This window comes from Penicillium antarcticum, assembly GCF_028974205.1.
Source record: "Penicillium antarcticum strain IBT 31339 chromosome Unknown utg000002l_segment0_segment0, whole genome shotgun sequence".
Taxonomy (NCBI): Eukaryota; Fungi; Ascomycota; class Eurotiomycetes; order Eurotiales; family Aspergillaceae; genus Penicillium; species Penicillium antarcticum.
Window position 1 is genome coordinate 3,794,515 of NW_026695300.1, and position 25,742 is coordinate 3,820,256.

At 49.2% G+C, this 25,742-nt stretch overlaps 8 protein-coding genes across 8 annotated transcripts; 4 read left to right on the plus strand and 4 right to left on the minus strand.

The window, feature by feature from the left end:
- Positions 1 to 158: 158 nt before the first annotated feature.
- On the plus strand, positions 159 to 848 carry N7508_002408 (LysM peptidoglycan-binding domain-containing protein; the record flags this gene model as incomplete). Its single annotated transcript, XM_058460474.1, has 1 exon — positions 159 to 848. One exon carries the CDS (start codon positions 159 to 161, stop codon positions 846 to 848), a length of 690 nt encoding a protein of 229 aa, XP_058324006.1.
- A 618-nt stretch (positions 849 to 1,466) lies between these two features.
- N7508_002409 (F-box domain and ankyrin repeat protein) lies at positions 1,467 to 2,816 on the plus strand (the record flags this gene model as incomplete). The annotated part of the gene is made up of 3 exons (XM_058460475.1): positions 1,467 to 1,956; positions 2,137 to 2,510; positions 2,562 to 2,816. The coding sequence occupies 3 exons, from the start codon at positions 1,467 to 1,469 to the stop codon at positions 2,814 to 2,816; spliced, it is 1,119 nt and encodes a 372-aa protein (XP_058324007.1).
- A 2,241-nt stretch (positions 2,817 to 5,057) lies between these two features.
- N7508_002410 (uncharacterized protein) lies at positions 5,058 to 6,346 on the minus strand (the record flags this gene model as incomplete). The annotated part of the gene is made up of 4 exons (XM_058460476.1): positions 5,058 to 5,075; positions 5,127 to 5,648; positions 5,906 to 6,186; positions 6,235 to 6,346. 4 exons carry the CDS (start codon positions 6,344 to 6,346, stop codon positions 5,058 to 5,060), a joined length of 933 nt encoding a protein of 310 aa, XP_058324008.1.
- A 2,304-nt stretch (positions 6,347 to 8,650) lies between these two features.
- On the minus strand, positions 8,651 to 13,354 carry N7508_002411 (uncharacterized protein; the record flags this gene model as incomplete). Its single annotated transcript, XM_058460477.1, has 5 exons — positions 8,651 to 10,202; positions 10,671 to 10,894; positions 10,960 to 11,518; positions 11,567 to 11,651; positions 11,701 to 13,354. The coding sequence occupies 5 exons, from the start codon at positions 13,352 to 13,354 to the stop codon at positions 8,651 to 8,653; spliced, it is 4,074 nt and encodes a 1,357-aa protein (XP_058324009.1).
- Positions 13,355 to 14,409: 1,055 nt separating this feature from the next.
- N7508_002412 (uncharacterized protein) lies at positions 14,410 to 16,291 on the minus strand (the record flags this gene model as incomplete). The annotated part of the gene is made up of 4 exons (XM_058460478.1): positions 14,410 to 15,341; positions 15,397 to 15,739; positions 15,797 to 16,067; positions 16,122 to 16,291. The coding sequence occupies 4 exons, from the start codon at positions 16,289 to 16,291 to the stop codon at positions 14,410 to 14,412; spliced, it is 1,716 nt and encodes a 571-aa protein (XP_058324010.1).
- A 3,085-nt stretch (positions 16,292 to 19,376) lies between these two features.
- On the plus strand, positions 19,377 to 19,580 carry N7508_002413 (uncharacterized protein; the record flags this gene model as incomplete). The annotated part of the gene is made up of 1 exon (XM_058460479.1): positions 19,377 to 19,580. The coding sequence occupies one exon, from the start codon at positions 19,377 to 19,379 to the stop codon at positions 19,578 to 19,580; it is 204 nt and encodes a 67-aa protein (XP_058324011.1).
- Positions 19,581 to 20,082: 502 nt separating this feature from the next.
- On the minus strand, positions 20,083 to 22,017 carry N7508_002414 (DNA-directed DNA polymerase eta; the record flags this gene model as incomplete). The annotated part of the gene is made up of 1 exon (XM_058460480.1): positions 20,083 to 22,017. One exon carries the CDS (start codon positions 22,015 to 22,017, stop codon positions 20,083 to 20,085), a length of 1,935 nt encoding a protein of 644 aa, XP_058324012.1.
- A 1,599-nt stretch (positions 22,018 to 23,616) lies between these two features.
- Positions 23,617 to 24,556, plus strand: N7508_002415 (putative transcription factor RfeG; the record flags this gene model as incomplete). Its single annotated transcript, XM_058460481.1, has 3 exons — positions 23,617 to 23,757; positions 23,812 to 23,856; positions 23,930 to 24,556. The coding sequence occupies 3 exons, from the start codon at positions 23,617 to 23,619 to the stop codon at positions 24,554 to 24,556; spliced, it is 813 nt and encodes a 270-aa protein (XP_058324013.1).
- Between the last annotated feature and the right edge of the window lie 1,186 nt (positions 24,557 to 25,742).

Here is a 25,742-nt window from a genome sequence, read left to right on the forward strand (position 1 = left end):
CCTCGGAGTTGCCCAAGCTCATCACTTTCTATCTTTCTATGCATGAAAACCTGCAGGCCAAACAACCCGTAATTAAAATTGTCTATAAATCGTGATGTTCCCCTCTATATCGCCCCTAGATACCTAAAACACTCTTGTTGCATGTTCACTCATAAAACATGCATTTCTTGTCCAAAATTTTCTCCTTGGTGCTGGTCACCTCAGCTTCTGCCATTCCACATACATCGCAAAGTACCTGTGATGAATCATCCCTGAACACCACCACTTTCATATACACCACAAAATCGGAAGATACAATCTTCAGCATCGCCAAGAAGTTCGATCGTGGAGCATGCGATATCGCACGCGCCAATCGAATGATCGACGCAGAACACCTATATGGAGATTTTACCCTTCACATCCCCGCCCAGGTCTGCAGCCCCGATAGCAGCACCTGTTTGTTGACAAAGCAGAATGCCACAGAGACCTGTGTGAAGGGCGGACCGCACGACTACAGAAGTATTGCGGGCGACACGATTGAACGAATTGCTCTTTACAAGCTGAACGTTACTGTTGAGACCATCTGGTCTCAGGCAAAGGACATGATCTCTTCGACAACTGAGGTTTTGCCTGCGGGTACTTGGCTCAAGATTCCTCAGTGTGTTCCTAGTGTTTGCACTATTACTCCGTTCCATTTCACCTATGGTGTTTATAAAGATCTTGCTGAGAAATTTGGGACTACTGTTGGACAAATTATGTCTTTCAATGGCATGTACAACTATAGTGATCATACTGCTGCCGAGGCGGCTTGGATTACTGTTCCGATGGGATGTACTACTTTGTCATTGAATGTGACAGAGGAGGTTTAGATCGTGTTATTTTTATCTCTTTTTGTTTTTAACTCTCTGGTGTTGAGGCTACTCAGCCCCTGGGTTCTCAACCTTCTCTTGTGTTCAGATTCACCTTGTCTCTTTTAGTGGATGACGTTGTGGACGGATGACGTTGTGGACGGATGACGTTGTGGACTCAAAACGATTTAAGCCCGTAGTTTAAGCACAGTTCAATCGGAATCTACGGTTTAACTTTATAGCATGACTTTATCTTTGTTTAGCTTCTTCTTTTGTGAGTTTTTGCTTTGTCGCATCGTCGTAAAATAGAACACGCTTGATTTATAGTCATTAGGTCGTCCATGGGCCGCGGCGAAAGTGCCACAAGGGTGTTTCATAGCTCAAAGAAAAGAACCCACATGTATTCAAAACAGTCTTGTTGGGCGAGTCTCTCATCGAGTTTCGAGTAAGCAATGCATAAAAATCAACCCTTTCAGGTGGCCTGTGATGAGACTTCAACATATAACTCCAGAAAAGACTGGAGACTTGGTCCTCATCGTCAAACTGGATTCCCATCCCTCTCTCAATTTCAATACCAAGCGCAGGCCTCAAAATCGCCATTTGGTAACAAAGTGCATTGGAAGCAAAATAGGATCTCCAATGAAGACCAATGTCAGCGCCCTTCCACGGGAACTCGTCTTCCATATTGCGGACCATTGTGACGTCAAAACCACTACGAACCTTTCAGCAAGCTGTAAAGACATGCACTCCATGCTGGAGGAGACCGCCAAGAGAAAGGCAAGCGTATACAAGAAATTCCTGCCATCAGATGAAGTATACAAGGAATATGGCTTCAAAGACCCCAAGGGTTACTACATGAGAGACAACGGAGAAATTTATGGCGAAAATGGCGAAGTCTTCCAACAATATGAGCACGTCACCCCGGAAGACAAAGAGCCCTTCGCACAAGCTGTTCGAAGCGGCGACGTGCAAAAGGCGCACTACTTTCTGCGTTTAGGAGTCGATCCCAACTCATCCTGCCTGGGCGGAGCACGCATGCTGAATCTTGCCGTCCACTCTCGGTCTACCGACATGATCCAGCTCTTTGTCACCTATGGAGCTGAGCTCGATGCAATTGACTACATTACCGGTATGAGCGCTCTAGCACATGCAGTATACACCTAGCAAACGGATATCATCCGCAAGCTGATTGGACTTGGTGTGGACATCAACAAGCACGGACTTGCAGGTTATATTGCCCACACTTGCAGTGTGGAGATCATGAAGATCTTCCTAGAGGCCTAGCCAATGCTGAATTTGACCCATAAAGGCCAGCTGGTATGGACTGATCACCCTGCCTGGGAGGACGACAATGGATGGGCACTGTTGCATCATGTGGCCGTACGCGGGGATCTGGAGATGTTCAAGCTTTTCATACCGTACCTCTCGCAAAGCATGAGAAGTGCTAGTACTACTTATGACGAGACGCCGTTGCATTTGGCCGTTGAAAAAGGCAAATACGAACTTGCTTTGGCATTCATGTCAACTGGCTCTGATGTCAACGCTCGGGGTTTGGATGGTTATAGTCCACTTGACCGCGCACTATTCAGTGGGTATTGGGACATTGGACGCATGATTATTGAGTCGTGGGGGACCAAGCTTGGTATTGAGGATGCGAATGGATGTACTGACATCCATACTGCGGTACGTGCCGGTAACGTGGACATCATCCGGTCGCTTCTGCTTCGGTTTTAGAACATTAGGAGAGGAAACTGCTCTGAGACTCCGCTCTCTATTGCCATTGAAATGAAGCGTCTTGATATTGTTAAGGTGCTCTGTGAGGAGGCTATCAATGACCATCCATTTATGAACGACGAGGATGAAGATGATGAACAGGTTGCTTCTATTGAACAAGCTCGAGAACTGGGGGAACATGCGATAGCAGATTACCTGGCGTCTATCCCCAAATCGGGCTATGAAAATTACGTTCAACTACCGAACAGAGTCTGAAATGTGAAGGACTCGGAGGATATCGAAATGATGTAGGCTGCAAGGCTTGCAAATTCTTGAATATTGAAGCTTTGGGGTGACTGCGATCGTTTTAGTATTCAAATTACGGTATTGCTGTTTCTTCTTTGTTGCCAGGAAGGTTTTGATGTAGCTCTCATCTCTGTTTCAAGGTGATTTTCATCCTCTTCCGATCTCGATCGCTGTCGAATGGTAAATCATCAAGTTACGATATGATTCTGAGCTGGGAGGGATATGATTCTGGGCCATGATCTTTATATCCCAGCTCTCAACCACATAGCTCCGATCCTCAAGACTTGTTTCAGATAATTGAAATACCCATTTGTATCCAAGGCTTGTATACCAATTCCAAGTACGCAATAGTTCCGAGTCAAGCCAAGCAAGATCATAATCTCACCTAAGCCCAAATCCAATTGACCAGCTACTAGCATAGTCCTTAGCCTAGTTTTGCAACTAGAGACGTTCAAAATCCTCATTTAATGTATTATTTAATACAAGTTAGAACCAGCGTGCATAGGTCGTTGCATTGTATCTTAAACGGCGATGAATATGGTGTACGCGATCAAAAGCTCAGCCAACATTGTGATCATCAAGTACAGCATACGTATGCAAGAATACTTAGTGCTCTATCTAGGCTCCTTTCTTTGTTTGATCCTGCAACTATCGACATCCATGATATACCAACGTAGAGCCATGCCGATCCGATCCCCATTGTCCTTTTCTTGTCTGTATCGATGGGTGTTGTGCACGGGGTGACTACGCTTAAAGATTGCGGGGTCTTGATACCCAGATCAATATTTTTCCGTGGATGATTCTTTTGAGTAAATTATTTCATGCCTTACAGCTTGTTGTTGGACCCGAGGGAATGTCATGTATATCTGGATAGGCAAACGATAGTGGTCACATGAATTCACTGTGAAGGACTTGTTTTCATCGACACTTCTTCCAGACGTATCTGAACGTTCTTCACAGGAACAAAATGATGACTCGCTTGGCCGAGGACTAAGTAGGCAGGTACACCTACAGTAGATAGAGTCCACGCGTAACCGATAACCGCACGAGTCGCACCAACATGTTCGGTCTGTTGAGTCACGGTACAGAGAGGCTCGTGCAAAATGCAAACAGCAACGACAAGGGAACAACAGATAAGTCCCCCCAAAAAAGAAACAAGAAAGTTATAGCGAGTGAAACAAACAGGTTGATTGGTTGCAATGTGGTCAGCTCCTCAGCCCAGAGAGCAAAGATAAGCCGAATGTCTTACTATAGGTCATCCGGACGCGCCAAATTCTGAGACGGTGGGATCACAATCACACTACATGAAAGGATACAGGGTGGAACCTATAGGACTTGGTAATATGGTTCGTGATTCGTGGTTCGCGGTGATGGCCGGGTTAGTGGTCGACTACTGTAGGGTCATGCATGCATCAAGCGTACATTGTTCCATTGAATCAATCAGTCTAAACACGCCAGGACGTATCCCGCAAAGCACAGCAAAACGGCAGAGCAAAAAGCGCAGCAATGAGGTTAGGCTGAAATGGTACAGGACAAAATGCGAAGCAAGGACAAGCAAGATCAAGAGGTAAAGTGAAAGCTAAAAGGGGATCAAAGAAACCAGCAATCAGACAAAGAAGGAAATAGGAAGACGATGAAACAGAGTGAGAGCGATGAACCAGTCCATTATGGTGGAGTCGTAAATGTTGTGAGTAACGGTATGTACTCTCTGTCTCGGTCAAGTGGAATAGGTCGACAGATAACATAACAATGAAATGCAGTGTCACCTGTATAGAAAGGCGCGAGATATGTATGCAAGATGATGTATGTGTTCGTGAACGCATATTGATATTGAAAAAAAAGGGGCGGGGGTGGGGATTAGATCCTCAGATTTGAATTTCAGGGCTTGGGCTCTTTATTTTCTGTATCCTTCTAATATGGTTCATTCCAGTGAGGTAAGATGACTCATGTTAGCCATACACTGGAAGCGGTTGAAACAGTCTGGGTGGAAAGAGAACCCGGCTTCGTGTGCTATCCGGTCCCGTTTCCTCCACCGTAACATCCATAGAATAGAAGGAAGGATAATCAACAGGTAGAGCGACAAGTGGGTATCATAACAAGATTGTCTTTTGGAACTTGGCGCGTTATTAATGAAGTGGGAGGCGCGCGGAGAGAGATTGAGATGGGGGAGATCGAGAGATAGGGGATTCAACTGCGCACAGTTTGCGATTCTTAATCGGGGTTGGTGAGCTGCAGATGTCAGTAGGAATTTCCAATCAAAAGATGGACAAGGTCACATACCCGAAGAACAGGTCGCGAGTAATCTTCGTTATCTTGCAGCGAGACACTACTATCGCGGGGACCGTTCGGGTAGAGAACCGCATTGGGCTTCATGCGGCGGTCTGTGAATGTTGCTGACCGTCCAGGCACAGCGCCACCAGCCGCGGCATCACTGCCCTGTGGCCACCCGAAGCTGGATCCTCTGCTGTCGCGGTTGTCGGCCATGTCCTGGCTTGGGATGGGGCTGGCGGAACGAGCACGCTTGCGGTAGAAGAAGATCATGAAGACGAGAGCTCCGATCAAGGCGAGTCCACCCAGAACACCGATGACGACACCGGCAATGGATCCACCACTGAGCTTGGATCCGCCAGCAGCACTGGCATCAGCCGATGCCGAGTCAGCACCAGCCCCAGCGCCCGAAGTAGAGGTCGAGTCTGAGACCGTGATAGTCTTGACCTGTCCGCCAGAGTTGGTTTCGAATGTAACGCTGGCTGAGGATGTAGTGGTACCCGATTTCGATTCCGATGTCGAGGAAGTAGAAGACTAGGAGAATAGTCAGCAACGTGTCCGATACAGAGACAATTAGTGCCACGATACAGTTTGTGAAGCCTTGGACGGTTTCGAGGCAGTCACAGTGACAGTTTCAGGCGACAGCGTAGTGGTTGTACTCTCCTATCCCCGAAATTAAAACCATAAACAAGAGTCAAGACCCGGTTATGTTACTTGGTTCGGGGATGTGACCGATTCAACGCGGAATACAATGGGCACAGGCAGGGCAAGGGGGACTGGGGAGTGCTTACGGAGCTTGAGGAGGAAGTACTGCTTGTTGACGACGAGCCGCCCGCTGTACTAGTCACTGAATTTCCAGAGATCGAGATATAGGCAAACACTCCTTTGGATGCACTTCCACAGCTATCATCTGGGTACCCCGGGCAGGATGTATCGCAGTCTGACGTGTCGGATCGCGAGCTCTTGGATGGTGCGACATTGGAGCACCAGCATTTCTTGCCTTGGAGAATTCCCAGTGCGTAGTCGGCACAGGTACTCTGGCATAGGCCGTTGGATTGGAAGGTGCTCGTAGCTGAAAACTGTCAGCAATGGCCATGTCGGCGAAACATTGAGTACTCACACGCTGAAGAGGAAGAGCCTGTGTTATCGGAGGCACAGTAGGCGAGGTCTGACGACGCCGACACCAAGGGTGCCAGGAGGGCGAAGGTCGACACCCACACCGGGACCTGCATCGTGGATGTCCTCAACACTTGTTCACCCAACCACCCGTGCCGAAGGATTGTGAAGAAGCCAGTCCACAAGTGTTGTAGCGATCAGGTTGAAAGGGTGGAGAGGGACCCAGGCGATCAGGGAAAGCGAAATGTCTGTGTGTGCCGACCGTTGTGATGGCGATCACCGGTGAGGAACTGATCAAAGAAAGTGACGGTCGACAGCCCAATCCCCCACTACTCAAGCGGTATAGGTGCTCCAAGGTAATGGCACCTGTGAACAGAAAGTGAGACAGAGAGGAAGAGAGGAGAAGGGGAGGTGACGATCCAGTCACGGGTGTTACTATCCTCGTCGGAGTATGTCGAGCCTCCCGGCATACCCGCTCGGTGGATACTGATTTGCCTGACGGCTGAGATTATTACTTGGATTACGGCGTAGATTAATTGTTTAGGTCGATTCTGTGCTGGATTCAGGGGAAATAGCCCAGTATACTGCACCTGAATGAAACCGCAGAGAAAAGTGGGCAAAGCAGAGGAAAGACACGGCACTTATCTTCCTCTGTTATCGTAAGAATGAGCCATACGCCATACAATCATAAATCTCGTACTATTTCACTAGTGAAATCGTAAGTTGTGCGTCTATTGACTTTTTTCCTGTTATAAACGAACTCCACCAGAATTCCCCGACTGGCGAGCCAAACTGTGGAAGACCAAGGGAATGGGACATTCCTATCCTTCATACCTAGCTGGCGCTGGCGCGGGAGCTGGAGCTGTTGATAGCTGGTATCTTGGATTGACTCTTGTTTCTTCTCGCTATTGTTCTCCTCCAAGGCCCTCTGTCTGCATCAAAGGTGCAAACCAAGAGCCGACATACGTAATTAAAGTGGGTAATCGACGTATACTCGTGTCTCAGAAACAAGCCACACCGAGAGCTCACCAAGCCACAAGAATGTGCCAATTCTGAGCTCACAGTGGTGTTTCTCTATTACTCCAGCCACGAAATCACAACATCATAGACTGAGAATCCTTCGTATAATCTGTGGTGCAAGCGGTGCAATAGGTACTGTCTATCTGCACGGTAGTGTCCACCCAACTTAGTGCATCAACCCACACCGTTGCACTTCTTCTGTACACGCCAATGGCCCATGCCAGTCCCAACCAGCCACCTGTCCAAGTTATCCAAAGAGTCATAGTTCTAGACTCGACAGTCCAATCCATTCCCTTCCGGAGTTGCACATCCGACGAATCACCATTCGCGAAGGTCGCTCTCGCTCCAGAACCTGGCAGTAGACGCCCTCAGAGCGCTGTGATTTGCCGGCAGTTCAGATCATTAATGCAAGTTGCAGGTAGATCCTCGTCCCCCTCTTCTATCTTATTCTGGGCGGGTGGTGCTCCTACAGTACTTCCACGTCTACCGTACTGGGGAGTTCTCATAGTTCTCCATGGACGGTGTTGTGCCCCTTTCTCAATTTTCGACATGTCCATGTGGGCAAATCGTGGTGGAGAGAGTCTCCACTGCCTCACACCGATCGATCGATCTCGAAATTGAAGTCATTGAACATCCTCATTTCTACTGATTGGCCCAGATAGTCTTCCACCCTGTGTTGGGATTTGGATATCATGTGGATGTGGACCTGAAACTGCCAGGGGGAGACATGTACATGTCCGTGTGCGTGTATGCAGCATAGGTGTACAGTACAGTAGTCAGGGGTCGAACCGGTTACACAGTCAGCAAGACAAGGAGAACGGAGGACGAACAACGTCCATCTCTAATTATAAGTGACAAAGAACCCGAACCTGTTGCTGTCTTATTCTGGTACATGTACGGGGCCGTAATATGGCTGAGACAAACCCACATCCTCGTTACGGTACCTGGTCCCCAGTTGATCTCCTCCCTCCTCCCCCCGGTCGCAGAGATTGGATTTGTGAGGGTACATATGCACAGAAACTGGGGGTACATGATCGCCTGTTCACATTTACTGTGGATGTGCGGTGAGGCTTGGAGGAGTCCAGTTGATGCATGCTAATTGTGCCTGGTGGCTTGCAGATGGCGTCGAGTCTGAAACAAGCCTACAGTGATGATCATTACAACATTCGCCACACCCGTCTAAAAGCCGGGCCGTTAGGGCTAAGGGGGAGAACGCGATGTCGACAATATCCCGTATTGTTTCATTCCGATTATTCAAACGTACATCTTTACAAATCTGCAGCACTGGCCAAAGATCACTTTCCGCTCAGATCATACTGCACCACTGCAGTCTTAACGAGAGATCACTTTCCGATTAGAATCGTACATGGCAGTTATCTCACTATTTCGGTCTTCTTGCCTCACTCGGCATCTCCCTGCTCTCCCTTTTCGTCTCCGTCCTTGCCTCCGACGGTCATGGACACGTCAACCACGGAGAAATTAGAGCCCACCGAAGTCATGCTCACACTGCGCTGCTTGGGCTCAAATGGGGGAAGGGCGCTCATCCGGGCAATGTCCTCGGGGACGTCCTCGACGTAGTCCACTGACACCTGGCTCACTCTGCGCTGCCACGGAGGTTGACCAGGCATCGGACCGATCATCGACATCGTATCGCTGATGTCTTCGTAGAACTCCGAGCCGGGAGGGGATTCGTCCCCGTCCGAGCCCGAGTCCTTGGAGACAGTGCTCTCGAGCCATCCACCGATGGTTGGCCTTGCGGCCTCGTTGGGGGGCTTGGAGTAGTCGTAGTCGTACTGTACTGTGGTTCTGCCATCGTCGTCATCGTCATCATCCCCGTCATCAAAGGTATCGGCGACCGCAGACATGGAGACCATGCGAGTGAAATTCCATTGCATATCGAGCAAGTCAAAGCTGGGCAGCGGGTGATCCACGGGGTTGTTTGTGGTTATTTTGAACCGATAACCGGACTGGATGGGAAGAAATGAGTTTCCTCGCTCAGATACGACCACAAAGAGGTTCTCGACGCTACTGACATACTTCGAGGGACGAGGCTCTTTGGTCACATCGACCATGTCGGATGTTGCATGGCCAACGCGTGGCTGCCAGTGGAATTCGATTTCAATTTCAGTTTTGTCATCGGACACGGAGACTGGGCGTAGTGCAAACAATCCATCGGCCCATGCGGTGCGCAAATCATTCCGAAGACAGATAAGGTTGGTACAATCACTAACGGGGCGCTCGGGATCAAAGGAGCTATTGAACACGGCTTTTTTCCAACGTTCACCGGTGCTGTGATCCCAAAAGAAGTCCACAAACTTCCAAATGGCCGGGAAAGCTGGGGCGACTTCTGAAGGAGGCTTGGTGACCAGAACAGGGAAGATGCGAGCGGTCTGGTAGACCTTGCGAGCACCAGTGATCACACACTTGTAGCCATCACGCTCTCTGGCAGCGTCCTTTGCGATCGGAGCAGTTGCATATCGGGGGTCATCCGTCGAGGTTGTTGATTCTGTTTCGAACTGATAGTATGGGGACAGTCTTTGGGTCCACTTGTAAGGCAAGCTGGCCACAAGATCGGTTAGGGTCTCCATCATCGGGATTGAGAGGTTTGCCAGCTGGACAACGAATTCAAGTTTTGCCATATCACAGACTTGGACGCATGCCCAGAATGGTACTGTGACCTTTTCGCCTTTCAATGCCTCTTTGAGCCGGCGGAGAAGGAGCTTTCGTGGGTGAGAGGGGATATTGAAGCGTTCATCATTCACGCGTATGACAGTGGCTGAACGACGCAGGCCTAGGCCTTTGTCGCTGCTCTGCGAGAGATCTTTAAGTAAATCATCGGGTTCTGCGCTTGACATCTTGCTGTGGGTTTGGTTTAAGCACCAGTAAAAGTGGAGAACAGGTACTGAATGTTCAGGGAGGAAGATGAAAGGCAGATGAAGAGTGATCAAGCAGCTTGGGATTTTCCAAGCATTGGAGATTGTTTAAGGATATGCAGACTGTCAAGATGGAGACTGTTCAAGCAGCCGAAGACGAGCAAGCAGCCGGTGACTGGTAAAGAGCTGGAGACTGGCAAGAAGCTAGAGACTGTCAAGGCTCAGGGTTATGAAGGATGAAGATTGCGGGATGAAGGTAAACAAAAAGATAGGAAGGTGGAAAAGCCAGAGGTGAGAAGAGCACAAGAGGGTGGACAAGTTCATCCGATATCCCAAAAGCGAAGGCACGATGGAGGGTTGAAAAAGAGCACGTGCTCAAGGGCACATGAAGATCTTTGATAGTTCTCTCAATTCTCAATGTATCCTATAATCAGTCATCAATATGTATTCTACCGCACTGTCTGTCGTCCAGTTGTTTCGTCTCCTGCCTGGTTGTTCTGTCTTTTGCCGTTCGGCTTTCTGTCTGTTGCGCCTATGAATCAATCACCTCCTGGAATCAAGTACCCAATCCCGATCTCTCAGCTCACGCATACGCTTCTCCATCATACGGGCTCGTGGAGGCATACCAATACGAGGATGACCCATATGGGGCGGCCGCATGCGAGGCATGAGCGGCGGCACAGAGGAACGTTCACGATGGATCTCAGTGATCCTTCTGCGGCGTGCACTGCGAATAGAATCGGACAAATCAACCAGCTCATCGATGTCCTCCTATAGATATGAACTGTCAGATCAAGCCTCACCTGCAGGATGATGGAGGATCGTTCAATACTCACCGGCTTGAGGTAAGAGAAGATATAGTAATAACCCCTTGTCTCTTCATACTCATACCCCATGTCTTCGATGGCTTCTCTGACCACCAGCTTCTTAGTGATTTCAGTCCACCGATCATCTCGTACGGTCTTGGGTTCTGTGATTTGCTGTGCGACTCGCCCGGACTCTGCTTGCTCCACGGAAGTGCGTCGCGGTTTGACTTCAATAACGTTCAGGGCTCCTGTCATCTCGATGGCTTCTTCCCGAGTGGGTGCCTGGACCACAGACCATCCATCTGGATCCTTGGGGGCCCGAACTTCTGTCTGGGTGCTGTCAATTTCGATATCGTCTTCCAGGTCGTGGATGCTGGATGCAGCCTTTCTACCACGGCTAAATGACCGTGCGGTCGCTAGCGAAGCGACGTCATCATCAACTGGTGCGGCTCGACGGGATGCGGATGTGCCATGCTCCCAAGGATCATGGAAGTCGACAGATGGATGGCTCGTTGGAGAAATTGATTCGTCGCTTTCACGGTGTTTGATCACTATATCCTCCTCGGAAATTCGGCCACCTCGCTTTTTCCTTCTATGGGTTAGAGCCGGCAAGCTACGGAAACATGTTAGGGCTCACCGGTGATGAATATCGATCTCGTCAAAGCTGCCTTTCTCCCGGAGACGTGGACTAGGCGCATGGGGCGGATGTTCGCCTTCAAAGCCTGTGGCCAGTTAACAGAGATCATATCTGGCTATCTACAACGTACTTACCATGATCAATGTGCCTGTGATGCGTGAAGACATCTTGGTGAATTGGAGGAACATGAATTGAGTCCATGGAAGGCGAAGGAGGCCGTGAAGGAAGCTTGTCCTTGGTCTTTCGGATTCGAATTTCTTCATCTAGCTCCACGTCCTCTTCAAAATTTCGGGGGCGCGATTTGGAATCAAATGTGGAGCGTGTTGTCATCTCATCATCCGCTGGATATTCCTTTCTGCCAGCTTTACGAAGCTCTCTCAGCTCACGTTCGAGTTCTTCCACTGGGGGGCTCGGCCGTCGTTCTCGTTCGCGCAAGATGAGCTCTTCGTCGCCTTGGTTAGGGGGCCGCCGGCCCTTGCCTTTCCACCGGATGACTACATCATCATCTTCAAATTCTCGTTCTTGGCGTTCCATGGGGCCTCGGGATCGATCCGGGGGTCTTTCGTCCAAAATCACCTCTTCCACTTCCACTTCACGGGGAGGTGGAGGTCTGGGTCGTGAACGAATACGTACTTCGTCTTGCTCCTCCTCAATTCTTCTGTCGCGGGTTTGAAAGTCTTGTTCACTGTCCCATCCTCGGCGCATTGGTGGTTCCTTTCCTCTTCGTCGAATGACCATTTCGTCTTCTTCAAACTCGCGGCGTATCCTTTCTTCATCGTGCCTTCTTCGCTCTTCGATGATCATGTCTTCTTCAAGGTTGTGTTCGGGGTGTCTCCTGCTTGACCGGCGTATCTCTCTCTCCTCAATGAGATCGTCCTCGGACCTGCGTTCTGGACGGCGTCTGCTTCTGCGTTTCTCGGTCTCATAAAGCAGATCGTCTTCCGAACGTCTTTCTGGATGGCGCCTGCTCGGCCTGAGCGATTGTCTTGCATCAATGTGGATATCCTCCTCGAGCTCGCGGTCTGGGGGTGGTCTCCGCTCTCTGCGTCTTTCTCTCTCTTCGATGATAAGACCTTCATCAATTTCTCGTGGGTGGCGTCTGCTGCCTCGGCGTCTCTCCCGCCCAACAAGAATATCATCTTCTTCAAACTCTGGTTTTGGGCGACGTCTCCGGTCTCCACGCCGCTCCCTTTCCTCGACAATGAAGTCTTCTGCGGGTATGCGGTCAGGACGGCGTCTCCCTTCACGGCCCATTTCTTCTTCATCAAAGAGATCCTCCTCGACTTCTCGCTCTGGTCGATGGCTCCGATCACCATGTCCTTCTCTCTCCTCGACGATGAGATCATCTTCAACATCTCGGGGATATCTCCTGCTTCCACGGCGTCTCTCGCGCTCATCGACAATAAGTTCTTCTTCTTCTTCGACTTCTCGGGGACGATGTCGGCGTCGTGACCCCGACGGTGGTGGGTACGCTTCGTCATGGCTTCGACGCATGGGTCGCTCGGGCGACGAGATAACCGTCTCTTCTTTGGATCGCCTGAGTATCATTTCATCCCGCTCCACCGGAGGCGCAAAGCTTTCTTCCATGAAATCTCGCCGGGGGCGCTCTCGCTCTCGCAGATGTAAACGCTCGAAATTCTCGACCGGTGGGTCGGAGCGTCGACGCCGATATTCGACGTCATCTTCGTATTCGCGATCTCGTCGGCGCGGTCGGTACTCCCTTTCGCGCTCTCGTTCCATTTCGTATATCTCCTCGTAACGATCGCGGGGAGGTGCGCGGCGGGACATGGTGGGCGGAGTGCGGGGTATCACAAACTACCACATGCGATACTAGCCCAAGTATGCTGGAAGGCACCAGACCCTCGACACTGGGTTTTCGTCACGACAACGTCTTCAGCTCCCACGATAAACGTGACAGTCTTCTGAAGTTTCCGAGGTGAACGTCAGAAGCTGAGCGCTGTGGCTGGTGGCTGGTGGCTGGCGGCTAAGTCACAGTGGAGCCCGAAAGCCCTACACGTTTTAATTGAGCTTATCTCGCTCGAGCCACCGGTTGAAGTGTGGAGAAACTCGAAACAAATGAACGAAGAAAGTGAAGTGCAGAGACTCAAAAGAGTTCGCAGATGACGTGGATCAAGGAATGTAAACGTTGGCCGTCTGACGCTGAATCGCTGCCGAAGGTGATCTACGCTGATGTCATTCTCAGATCTGCTGAAGTGTCAATGCATTATACGGACTGTACGGAGTACAGTACGTGGAGCCACATAAGCAGACCCATTGTTCGCTCGATCTATAAAAATCAGAAATGTTTTGGTTACCCGAGCGTTCCGTCGAGCTTAAAACGATCCATGGTTCTTGGGCACAAAATTACCGCTTTCAGCAAGCATGGTCGGGTCCCTTTGTTCTGGGGACTTAGGGCTCGGTATCCGTGTTTGCTTTGTCCGACATCACTAGATGGGTCCTCACGTCCACGGTGCATGAACACATGCTCCTATAACTTTTCCATATGAACAACACACCTACTTGCGATATCGTCAATCGCTACTGTATAGATTTCCACTATTTGAGAAAAATTACAGGGGTTGGTACCTCCCAAGCGGTCGGCGCTTATTTGAATGTGCTGATCTTTTTTATTGCAGGATGAATTGTCATGGCAGCGAGCCGTGAAATCAGGGATAATTCAAGTAACGGTCTAATGTTGATCACCAAGCTTGAAATACATGCGCTATAATGCCTGTGCTTTTTCCACATTCTTCTCTAAGTTATTCATGGCGCAGCTATCACTTTTTGATGTCCTTTGGTCGCCATAGCCCCACACCATGTCCTGACTATAAGCTACACACCACCTAAAAAAGGACCTTGTTCAGGTCCTTATCATTGTGCACCTTGATATTTCTCATAATAGCCACCCAAGCCAGCGAGAGTCCCATAACTGCAGTACCAGCAATCATCATGTTCCTCTGACTGAACGCATAAGCATTCTGGATGGCGATACGAGCAGGCGACCCAACGGGGTAGCTCAACTGTACTTCCAAATCCTCATATATCGTGGACCACTGGTCCTTCAACTCAGCTGGTAGTAACTCGCGCAGCTTGCCAGGAAGCGTGTTCGTCCAGATAGCACCCGACACACTACTTCCAACAGCACCACCGATGTTTCCAAAGGTGCTCAACAGCGCCAGCATAGCAGCATACTCTTCATGCGTGGACGCAGCCATAACAGCAATTTGTTCAATCAAAATAAGTGTTCCACCTCCAACAGCGAGGAAGATCTGACACATGCACTGATACCCGATGCTGTGGCCCGGGCTGCGGAAGTAGATCATCAGTCCGCTGGCGAGGAGGTACAGCGGGACAGCGAACCACAGGAGCCATTTGAAGCGGCCGGTTGCGCGAATGCAGAAACCACAGCCAATGAGCCAAATTGGGTCCATGAAATCGAAGATTGCGCTAATGTATCCGGCCTGTGTAAGGCTAGTGTTGTATACTACTTGTAGGTAGGATGTAAAATAGCTCGCCCAGCAGTAGTAGGAAACCTGGTAAGTGACGTCTAATAGACAAGCACCAATGACTGTCCGGTCTACCAGGAGATGGTATGGGATGAAGGGCTTCGGGGCTAGCCAGCGCTCGTAGACGGCGAAGGCTACTAGGATGCAAAAGCCTACTACCATCATGGCAATGATTTTGGGAGACTTCCATTGGCCTTGGGTGTTGCCGGCAATGTTGAAAGAAGTCAGGAAGAGAATTGTGCCGCCGATCATAAGGAAGATTCCGATAACTAGAAGATAGTCAGACTTCTGGGGGCGGTTCAGGCGTGTGATTGGGTAACCTACTGTCGAATTCAATGACATAGAACCAAATGCTGTCCAGCCAAGTTCGCGTGCTCCGAGGCTTGTACTGGAGTGTACCCTCCTTGGTCGCCTTTCTTTTGGCCAATTGCCATACCACTATCAAGGGCGAGGCGACGATAGGGAGGACGATGCAGATTGTACCGTAAGCCCAACGCCAGTTTGTCTCATGGAACTGGTTTGACAGAGGCGAGCCTGAGAACGCAGTGATCATGCCAGGTGAAGAGGTAAACGCAAAAGCGATGCCTCGGTCGCGAAGTGATGAAGTATCGGAGGTCATGACATCAATACAGAAAATCGCTCCGGTAAAACCGACGGTATAGAATGCCTGCAGATATGTTAGGCCTTGCATCGAGGCGGACTCCGAGGATGGCCAGTATCTTACCTGGGCAGCACAATAGGTCGCAATATTGCTACAACCAGCCATCATAATTAAACCCATGATAGCAATTAAGATCATGATGATGAACCCGGTTGTACGGTCCCACAGGTTCAGAACCTTAGCGATTGGCATTAAACACGCCGCACCCATGACGCTGGTGATGACGGAGATGACGGAGAGCAGGGAGTGCTCTGAGAAGCCACTTGTAATATACGCCGACAGGTTGGAGGTCAAACTGCTATTGAGATAATTGATAAAATATACCAACCACATACTAAGTTCTGTTTAGTCCAGCTCCGATTGAACGAGACCAATTGGTTGTTCTCACCTAGCATATGCGGTGATCAGGTACTTCTTCGACCACGTTTTAGTGACGGCTTCGGCGACTCGAACACCATCCTGCTGGTCTTCCTCTTCTGATACTTTATTTTGCTGTGGCCTCAGAGAAGTTGGGTCCTGGTTGACCTCTTCCGTGAAGGCGGGCTTAACGGCAGCCATTATGCAAGGAATGTGACAAGGAATGCCTTCAAATTGACCAAGCTTTCTTACATTTGTAGAAGTGCGAGGACAAGACCTTTTAAAGGCTTGGCTGGACCATGACCTTGTCCACACTTGGTGGCTCCACCGGGCTTTCTTGTTACCGAAAAGGACTCTAGCTGGATTAATATGCTCCCATGGCGCGCGCTGTTCCAAAAAGTACCTCCCCCAATCCCGAAGACACAAGCCACATAGTTCTTGGCCCTGGCTATGTTCAGATGGAATTATATTTCATCTTCATCCCTCTCAATTTTGGCACGGGTGTTCATTGGCGCAAATTTATTGATGCAAACTGCAAACATTCGCCGATGTACCGTACCATGGTTGGCCAACATGCAATCTTATCAGATGTGACTTGACTTCAGGGTCCATCACTCGAGGTCCGTGGTGAGACATGGTGGATCTACCGTTTCATGTCTGCCTAGGAGTTGCCCACGTCTCTTTCGCCGCTACATTGTGCATTGGCGAATTGTAACTCTGGAACTCAATCCATCCTGACTTCGCTGGATTTCACGTAATAGAAAGTGACTCACCTGAATCGACAATTTGGCCTTTGAAGTACTCCATAAGATCAATGTGACTGGTGATTCAAGACAAGAAGTTCCGGGTCCAGAAAAATGGTTATTTGGCATGCCAGTAAGCACATTAGTGCCTGGTGGAGCGAGCTTTCTCTTGAGCCGAGCCATCTCCATCTCTGTTTCTTCTTCGTGATGTGGCAAAATTCACCAATGAGGGTGCATTGCGCTATTAAAGCTAGGGATTCATCGCCTGTTCGATGGCAAAGTTCTATGGGGCTGCGCCGAACAGCCGAGGCGGACCATTAACAGGCAGGACCCTTTTCAATTTGAGAGAAGGCCGCAGAATCCCTGTAGCATCCTCACACCTATCCATCGGCTCGCATATTACCCGCGTATTTTGTAGTTGATTGGTTAGTTGGCCGCTTCGTGGCCCCCAACCTGCCCATGTTCCAATGTAACACTATCAGATGCGATAGATTTTCGGCATGGATTCTTCTTTGATTCCGCTCCCGCCTATAGGGAATCTGGGAACTTGGATGTAGCTACATGATTTGAAGTGGATCATGTCATATATCAGGTCAGCAATATTATCAATCAGTATACCGACATGCCAGTATCTCAATGTTTGAGGCCGAGCTTCATCAAACATGGATAGGAAGTGGGTCAAATTTGTTCAATGTCACTTTTTTTGTTTATCTTCTTCGCGTTGGGATGAGGAGGAATCCACTTGAAGAGCATCGGCCCCCGCGGACCCCGAGTCAGCCTCTAGTGTTCTAAATGGTGGGATACCTATGACACTTCGCCAGAGCCTTGTCGAATGAGTTTTTAGATCTCACAATTGAGAAGAAATCTGACATTAGTTGAATACACCTTTGCCTACTCTGTACAAATGTTGTGGTACGTCTGAGCTGGTGTACCCTATCGTCTGCTCCGAAGGCATGATAATATCGAGTTCGCGACTATTCATAGTCTTCACGCACACTATAAAAGCTTCCTTAGAGGCATTAATCAGATACATTTACCAATTCGCTTGAATGACGCCGGGGTTATCATGATTCCAATGAAACAGTGGTTTTCCGCAATGAGCAAAGTTTGTAGAGCCCAATCCGATATAGATCGTCGTGCCAGACTATCTGGCTTGGTTTACAGTGCATGTCGATTGTGAATATGAGAAAGAAAGCAATGATTGTCCGTTACGTTCGTCGGTAGTTGACAAAGGTGTGTTGCTTGCTGATCCTGTAAGGCTCCGCAACAGGCCTTTGGATATGAGATTGGGTGGTATGACAGACAATGTCCGAACTCTGGTGGTTGAGAGAACGTTCTGATCATAGGATCAAGGTATATCGTGCTGTCCCATCTGGGCAGGATCGACAGCTAAGCAATAAGCGATGTCTTGGTGGTACTATAACCGTATCAGCCAAGTCAAATCCAGTCTCTCGGGTCAGGTTGGACTAAGTACCACATTTGTCAGGCAATCAGTACGCGTTTGCCCTATGCCTATGAGACCTCTTTGTTTCAGGTAGCTCTATATAGACTCTCTTGTCTAGATAGTCAAATGAAGTATCCTTTTCTCTTCCCCTTCATTGTTCTATAAGCCTTCTTCGCCTTAAGTAATCGTTTATCTGCACTATAAACCAAATAAGCCGGTCACTTTTTGTGATTTTTATATTCAAATCAGAGAGTGCTAAAGTGTCAGAGACTGTTAGAGAATACACAAGTGCTCATAACACCAATGCGTAATATTGGCCCGAGGGTCAACAGACCCAAAGTAACAAGATTTTTAGTCCGTAAGGCTAGCTCTATAGTTTTCAATCTGATACAAACCACTGCAATAAGTCCACCAATCATGAACCCAACTGAAAAGCCGAGGTTACGTGTCTCGATGCCGTAGGCAATGACTCTCATCATCTCCACCTACACATAATGACTGGATAGCTTTACAAATGCGACTCTAACTATCAAAGTAACGAAAGACACACTGAATCTTAGAGATTGAACCTGTTTACCCAGCCAACAGTCGCAAAAAGCAACACTGGTTCAAATTAGAACCTGAAACCGGCCCCTGCATGGCGTGCTATATTTTGGGAACTGAGAGCGCCGATCGGGGGGTTTTATATTTGCAGGACCTAACAACCCGAAGATGCCAATATTGGACAAGGGCAGCTACATGCACAATTCACATGTCGACGTACATATTTGCCGTGATTGCGCTAATTCATTCGTCGAATGCAAGCTACAGGTATGATGAGGACGGGTGCACACCGTCCTGTATGTACTGCACAGCGCCCCAAATGAGCGATCGACAGAGGCAATCTATCCCTGTCAAGGCAGTTTGAATATGTGGACCTGAGACCATATTTCTCCACTTGTTTGGAACCCGGGGCCACCCCTCTGGGGCATTGCTTCTGTTTATAAGTGTGCTCGGCATTCCCAAAACAGTTGGTCCTGACATGACTTCAATATCATAACCTATTGATTGTATACGGACATATCCAAGGGAAAAACACACTTACAAATACCTTTTCGCCATGCGTCCGCTTGGTTTCCTAGCAATTGCTTTCCTCGGCACTGCCCTCGCACTACCTGCTGAGAACCCCGACACTTCAGATGTCTCAGACCCAAGTTCGACTTCGATCTCTTGGAGCAGTTCATTCCCTACGCCTAGGGAGCCGGTTCCTGTTGACATGGAGCCTCGCCCTACTGCCTCGTCTGAGGCTTCTGGTCAGACCTAGACCGAGTCATTCGCAAGTCGCAACACAATACCTACTATGATGATTCAAGTGAAATACAGTCGTTGGCTACGATTATGACAATCTCTACATTGTCCAGGTCCAACAGCGGGTGGGAAAATTTCCATGGTTATTCCTTTCCATTTGGATTTTTGAAGTACCGAGATTACATGGCGTGAATCACCTGTCGGGATGCCCGTTTCTACGATCGGTTCCTCGCCATAGATAAGAAATACGAACATGGGGACAAGGGAAAGGAAGTTGAATTTCTACTTGTGGCTTGAATCCGAGGTCGTTTGCTCAATGTAATTAGCATCTATATTAACATTTGACATATAAATTCATATAACAAGCCAACTTTGATTTCTCGGTTTTAAGACTGAGTGGTCAAGACGCATAGTCAGACTGCGTGATCTCGTTGATAGATTGGGTATATCATAGCTAAAACATGGAATATGGAAACAAGTTATGAAAGTACATTGGAATGTGATCTCCGAGATGGCATTTACTGAAAGGCCAGTCGCATCTGCCCCTTCTCGGGTTTGCCACGACCACCTCCAGCCCGGCCGCCTCTTCCACGAGCAGACGAGCCTTGCGTATTACTTGTTGTGGGTGGCGGTGGCGGCTGTGAAGCTCTGGCGTCCTCGCGGTCCTGGCTTGCAAGGTCTTTGGCGAAATGCCAATCCTCGTGCTCCTCTTTTTCATACTCAATAATCGACTTTGAGCACCGTGGGCATGTGTAGCGGGAGATCCCTGCTAGTTCTGTTTCGGCTTCGGGAGGTGGCTGTGGACTTTCTGGTCCACTTGCACCAGTGTTTTCCGGAGATGATGGTTTTCCGAAGAATGACTTGATCATCCCGCCGTCAGTCTTTCGCCGTTTCTCAGTCGGTTGCTCGCTGGGAAGGGCGTCGACATCGCGAAGACTTGAAACATGGTTCAAAGCCTTTGCTTGATCACCGCGAAGCAAGAAACCTTCAATGGCTCTGTTGTTGGTAACGCCTTCTTGGAAGCTTCCCACGCTCAATGACAGGTTGGAACATGGCCATGCTTGTCCCTCGGCTACGACTTGACGGAGCAAGTTGTTCGCCAGGTCGAAAAGCAAATTCTCATCGATTGTACTCGAGGCTGGAATAGGCATCTGTTTGGAACGAGGCTGAGGCTGAGAGGTTCGGTGGTGTAAAGTGATGACCCTCGGGCGACGTCTGTTTTCAAGCACGCCGTCCTCCACCAGCCGGCCGTAGATATCCGCCGCGAAAATGCGAAGCCATTTCTCGGCCTGTTCAACTGAACTGATACTCGGTCGGAAAGATTTCGCTGACAGCATAGACTTGATTTGAGTTCGAGGGTTGACCTCACTGCGGTCATCTCCGCGTATAATGCCGTAGAGCCAAGATGCCATGTGGTCATCTAGCTTGGTACGGAGTTGCTCAAGGGACGCATTGAGCAAATCATGTACTTTCTCTGTCTTGAATGCGTCGATGATTTGTTCGCCTAGTTTACCACCGAGCATCCTGATCTGGGTGAACTTGTAACTGCCCAGGAAATTCTGCACAGCCCGGTTTCGTACGATAGTTTGCAAATTAGGCTTGTTGCAAGCACTTCCCAGCTTTGCAATCATTTTGTTGCGACCAATTCCCGCGGAACAGGTGTAGCTGAGCTTTTCCCACACCGCGTTCCGAACCGATCTCACAATCTCAGATCCTATCAACATAACGATATCATCCCAATCTGGGTCATCCTCTTCTGTTTCATTTTCATTCAAATCAATCAAGCAGTCGGTGTCCCATTGTAAGGCCGAAGTTGGAGGTACGGGTAGTTGCGCATCCCGGTTCTCATCTTGGACACCCGTCCGAAGCTCTGAGTATCTTTCAAGGAGCACCTTGAAGATCAAGGGAGATAGATCAATGAAGACCTCATCTATGCTGGCTTTCTCCAAGCTGGCCGAAACCCCTTGTGCCTGACGCGGAGTTTCCCCTTCCACATCATTTGTACTCCAGGTAGCTAGGGCGTCTTTCATCGTCTGAAGGATCTTCCGGGATTGTGCGCGGTACGGATCCAGTGAAACCTTATCTGTTTGAATATTCTTGAACGAATCATCTCGATATGCCCATCGTCCTCCCTCTCCTTCTCGAAATGTCGCGACATGTTGTAGGACGAGATCTGGACAGAGTTTCCGGGCTTCGGTCACATTGATCAACCGACTGATGCCAAAGGGCCGTGCCGCATAGTTGATAGCGATCAAAGAGTCCCACTGTCGCACTGCTAGAGGTGTCTCGCGTGGCGTCCCTAAGCGCACCATTTCACATTGTGCGTAGAAGGCATCGAGATCGATATGCGCAATCACGCGCAGGGGCGTTGCCGTTGACCCGTGTCGCAGTCCTTGTAGATGTCGGTAGGTAAAACGGGAGGTCTTCAAGGATTCGGACGTAGGTTCGGACATCGCGAGTGCGTCATGGCTCGCGATCGGCCATTGTAATTGAAAGAGAGAGCTTGAAGGTGGAATGTCCCAAAGTGGCTTAGCTTGGGCACGTGCTCCAGTTCCTCAGGTTCGCGTTGTTGACTGCGAAGCTCTACATGGACGTGTACTGTATGAGGTAACTTAACGTGAGTTAGATGGCTTGCTTCCTGTGTTTAGTTTGGTTTCTATTACTTTGTTCAATCAGATACCAAGTTGCTAGCTCCAGTACATATGTAAGACATGGAAATCTGCAACTCAAGCCCTGCGACACCCCGCTACCTGACTGCTTATATCCCCCTGAGCCTTCCGAGGACTCAGAGAAAGCCAGTCTGCAGGATTTTCGGTCTCGAACGTGAAAAAACAAAGTCAGGATGATCTCCGATCTGTGCGATCCTGCTGACACAGCCGATCTGTGAGTGGACAGGCGGCAACCCTCAGGTGCCCAAACGCATTCGTGCCCAACGCCCATCCGGTGGACATCAGCTTTTCAGGTGGCAATCTGCAAACTTGCCACCGGTTGTTTCTCCCTAGCCGTTCCTGTCATCATATTTACTGTGCAGCAATCACAAGGTCTCCTATGTGCCCCCCCTTGGCCACCATCGAGCATCTGACTCTTCGTATGATCTCATTGTCAGCTCTCTTTTCTCTCTTTTCTCTCTTTTCTCTCCCAACGATCCACTACTTAGTGGAGTTGTAGACTTTTTAATATTCAACAGGGAGCACAGACTAAAGGGCAATCCAAGCTGATCCATATATGGGGGATCGGCCTTGTTTTCCAAACTTTCGGCAAGCTCTGAAGTACTAGTACTTTCGTAGGGAGTACTTTGAAAATGCAAATACAGGAATCCGTAAGCCCTTTTCTTTGACAAAAGGCGGCTACAGACAGCGTTGTACATGCTCTAATCCACATTCGACCGTGCATGCTTTTGATCTCAGTGGGGAGTCGTGGCACCAGCCCAAGACGGCCCAACCGCCCTTCGCCTGTAGCCCACTTTAGTTCCCCCCCCTCCCTCTTCCTTTCAACTTCTTCTCTCTTCCTCTCTCTCTTTCTCTCCTACTCTTATCTCCTGGACATTGCCATCTCTACTCTTTCCTCTGGCATCTAGTTCATCCGAACACAGCTTAAAGGCGCCTCAATATCCCCCCCCCCCCCCGTGTTCTCTTTCTCCTAACGCCTCTCTTCGCTTTTCACTCTTCACTCGCCAACCCTTTAGGACTGCGATATTCCCAGGATAATTGCCCCAGTGGACACACAGCGTGGACTTTACACCCAGGATTTACCGGACTTCTCCAAGGATTTGCTATTGCCGACCAGGATCAAATTTTCTTTTCTGGCCACTTCCCAAGGATCATAGCTCGTTGTCTATTTGCCCTGGAATCGAGAAAACCATTCAAGTCGTGATTGTCGACTTTGGAACCTACTCGTCGCCCTCATAGAAACTGTACATCCTACAATAAAACGGACTCACCACCTCAACTTCCCCTGGATTTTCAGATCTACCACTTCGGATTTCTCCTTTCTCTCTGGCCGCTTTGAATCCGAGGACTTTAAATTTAAACCGGACATTTCCATCGGACATTATGACAGGCCGCTATGAATCGCGCCCGGAGCGTCAGAATGAATATTTCATCCCCGGCGACGGAATCAGCCGAGAAGTCATTCAAGCAGATATCTGTCGCTATCTTGGAAATGATGCACTCGTGAGACCCGGCAACCATGGTGTTCGTTTCCTATTTTTCTTGTGACACGGGGTGGTTTATACTGACCATTTATAGGGCCGCCCGGGATTCTTCATCCGTGCCTATCGGAACCTCACATCTGTAAGTCGACATGGAAAAAACGACAACTAGCCGGACATCTGAAGACGGAATTCTAACCACACCTTGGATACAGGAGATGATAACTGATCTGAAGGCTGACTCCGCCCGTTGGGAGGCGGATGTCTCACGCCGGGCCGACCTAGGCTATCCTAGAGGTAGTTACATTCAAGACCCCCCAACCACCTCTCCAGCGAACTATTCTACTTCGGCTGTCCACGAGGTTCGCCAACAACAGGGACCATCCCCCACACCATTTACTGCCGCTCCTGCGCAGCAGTCATACATGGATCCTTATTCCCAGAGTCCCTACAGTGGATCCCAGAATGCCCCTTACACCCAACCTCCTCCTGCATACACATCCACTCACTCGCCATACGCATCAGGTACAGCCCCGTACCCTCCACCCCAGGTTTCCTATTCTGGTTCCAGTCAGCCCGTCGTGACGGCGGCGGACATGCACCCTCAATCGTACACCTACGCCCCCACGGGTTACGGATACGACAATGGCCGAAGCAATGCTCCCCGATACCCGGGGCCAGGATATGATGCCGAACAGGACTATTCTCCCGTAACTTCCGGGATGGCTTATCCTGCCACTACTGCCCCGGATCCCCGGATAGGAGGAATGGAGCCCAGATACACTCCAGAATATGAGCGCAGGCCACAAGCAACCAGAGACAACACGCATCGTCGGCGGTAGACAGAAATGTTCGCCCCCACTGGGGTTGGTTTCCCTGCTCATGATTCTTTCTCTATCCATTCACAATGTGGCCCCACTTGATACTTCCTACCTGGAATATCCTCCAAATGATCCTGAGGATAATGTTGATGTCCACGACAAAAAAAATACCCTGGACAACCTCCATGCTTGTTCTTTTTCGGCCACCCTCTCAAAACCTACAATGTCTCCATTCCAGGATCTCCAAACCAGGCCAGTGATATCTCATATCCCACAAATTGCCCAGTTTGGAGAAGTCCACTTTCCATCGGATGTGAATCCCATTTCTTTTACCACGGACTCCCACTGGAATTGAACCCAATTGCTTTCTGGTAGCAGCTTGGACTTCCCGTGGAACTTTGTCTCCTTCTTTACTCTTTCTCTCCCGTGCTTTTGTGCAACTGCCAGCCAGGAGTAGGACTGATGTGTCTTGATTGAGTTCGCGAAAAGGTGGCTTGGGCTTGAGCGTTCTGTTTTCTTTCTCACTCTGGTCTCGTGAATTCCGGGAATACTCACCCCCACAATAATGCGGTTTTGTTGTTGGTTTAACGGTGTACAGGATTTGTCTTCTTAGCAACATGTTTTGTCTGCCCCCTTTGGATGAAGGGGCTTTTCCATATTCTCCTTTTGTTTCTCATGCCTTTGATTTGGTTTGCGAGGAGAGCGTTGTTCTTCGATAAACTATGGCTGGTGAGCTACATGTAGATCTGAGCATTTACGGCGTTGGTCCGTCTTCAGTGGTTGATGTTTTGCTTTTGCAAGATCGTGGATCGGCTCCATGGCCTTAATGAACCTGCTTGTGTCATGATTTTTTTTCCCTGATTTATATCCAACATCGTGATGACCACTATCTCTTTTCAATTTGAGTTTACATTTTCAACTTTCACTTTGTGCGTGTGTTTTTATCGTGCGTAAGCGAACGGACTACTGCAGGTAGCGAGCACCGTTTCCCTCATTCGAAGGGCAAGCTCTCCATGATTTTAAGCCCATATTCCGTGGTCATTGAATATACTTTTCGAACCTACCATTCCGAAACCCGAGGCCTCCATAGACTATACACTCGAACATAGGAAAATGACATGATGTCGGTTATGATTGCACAAAAAAATAGTACATACACTGCGCCGCAGGCTCGACATCCAAAATACGCGCAACAAATATTGGTATC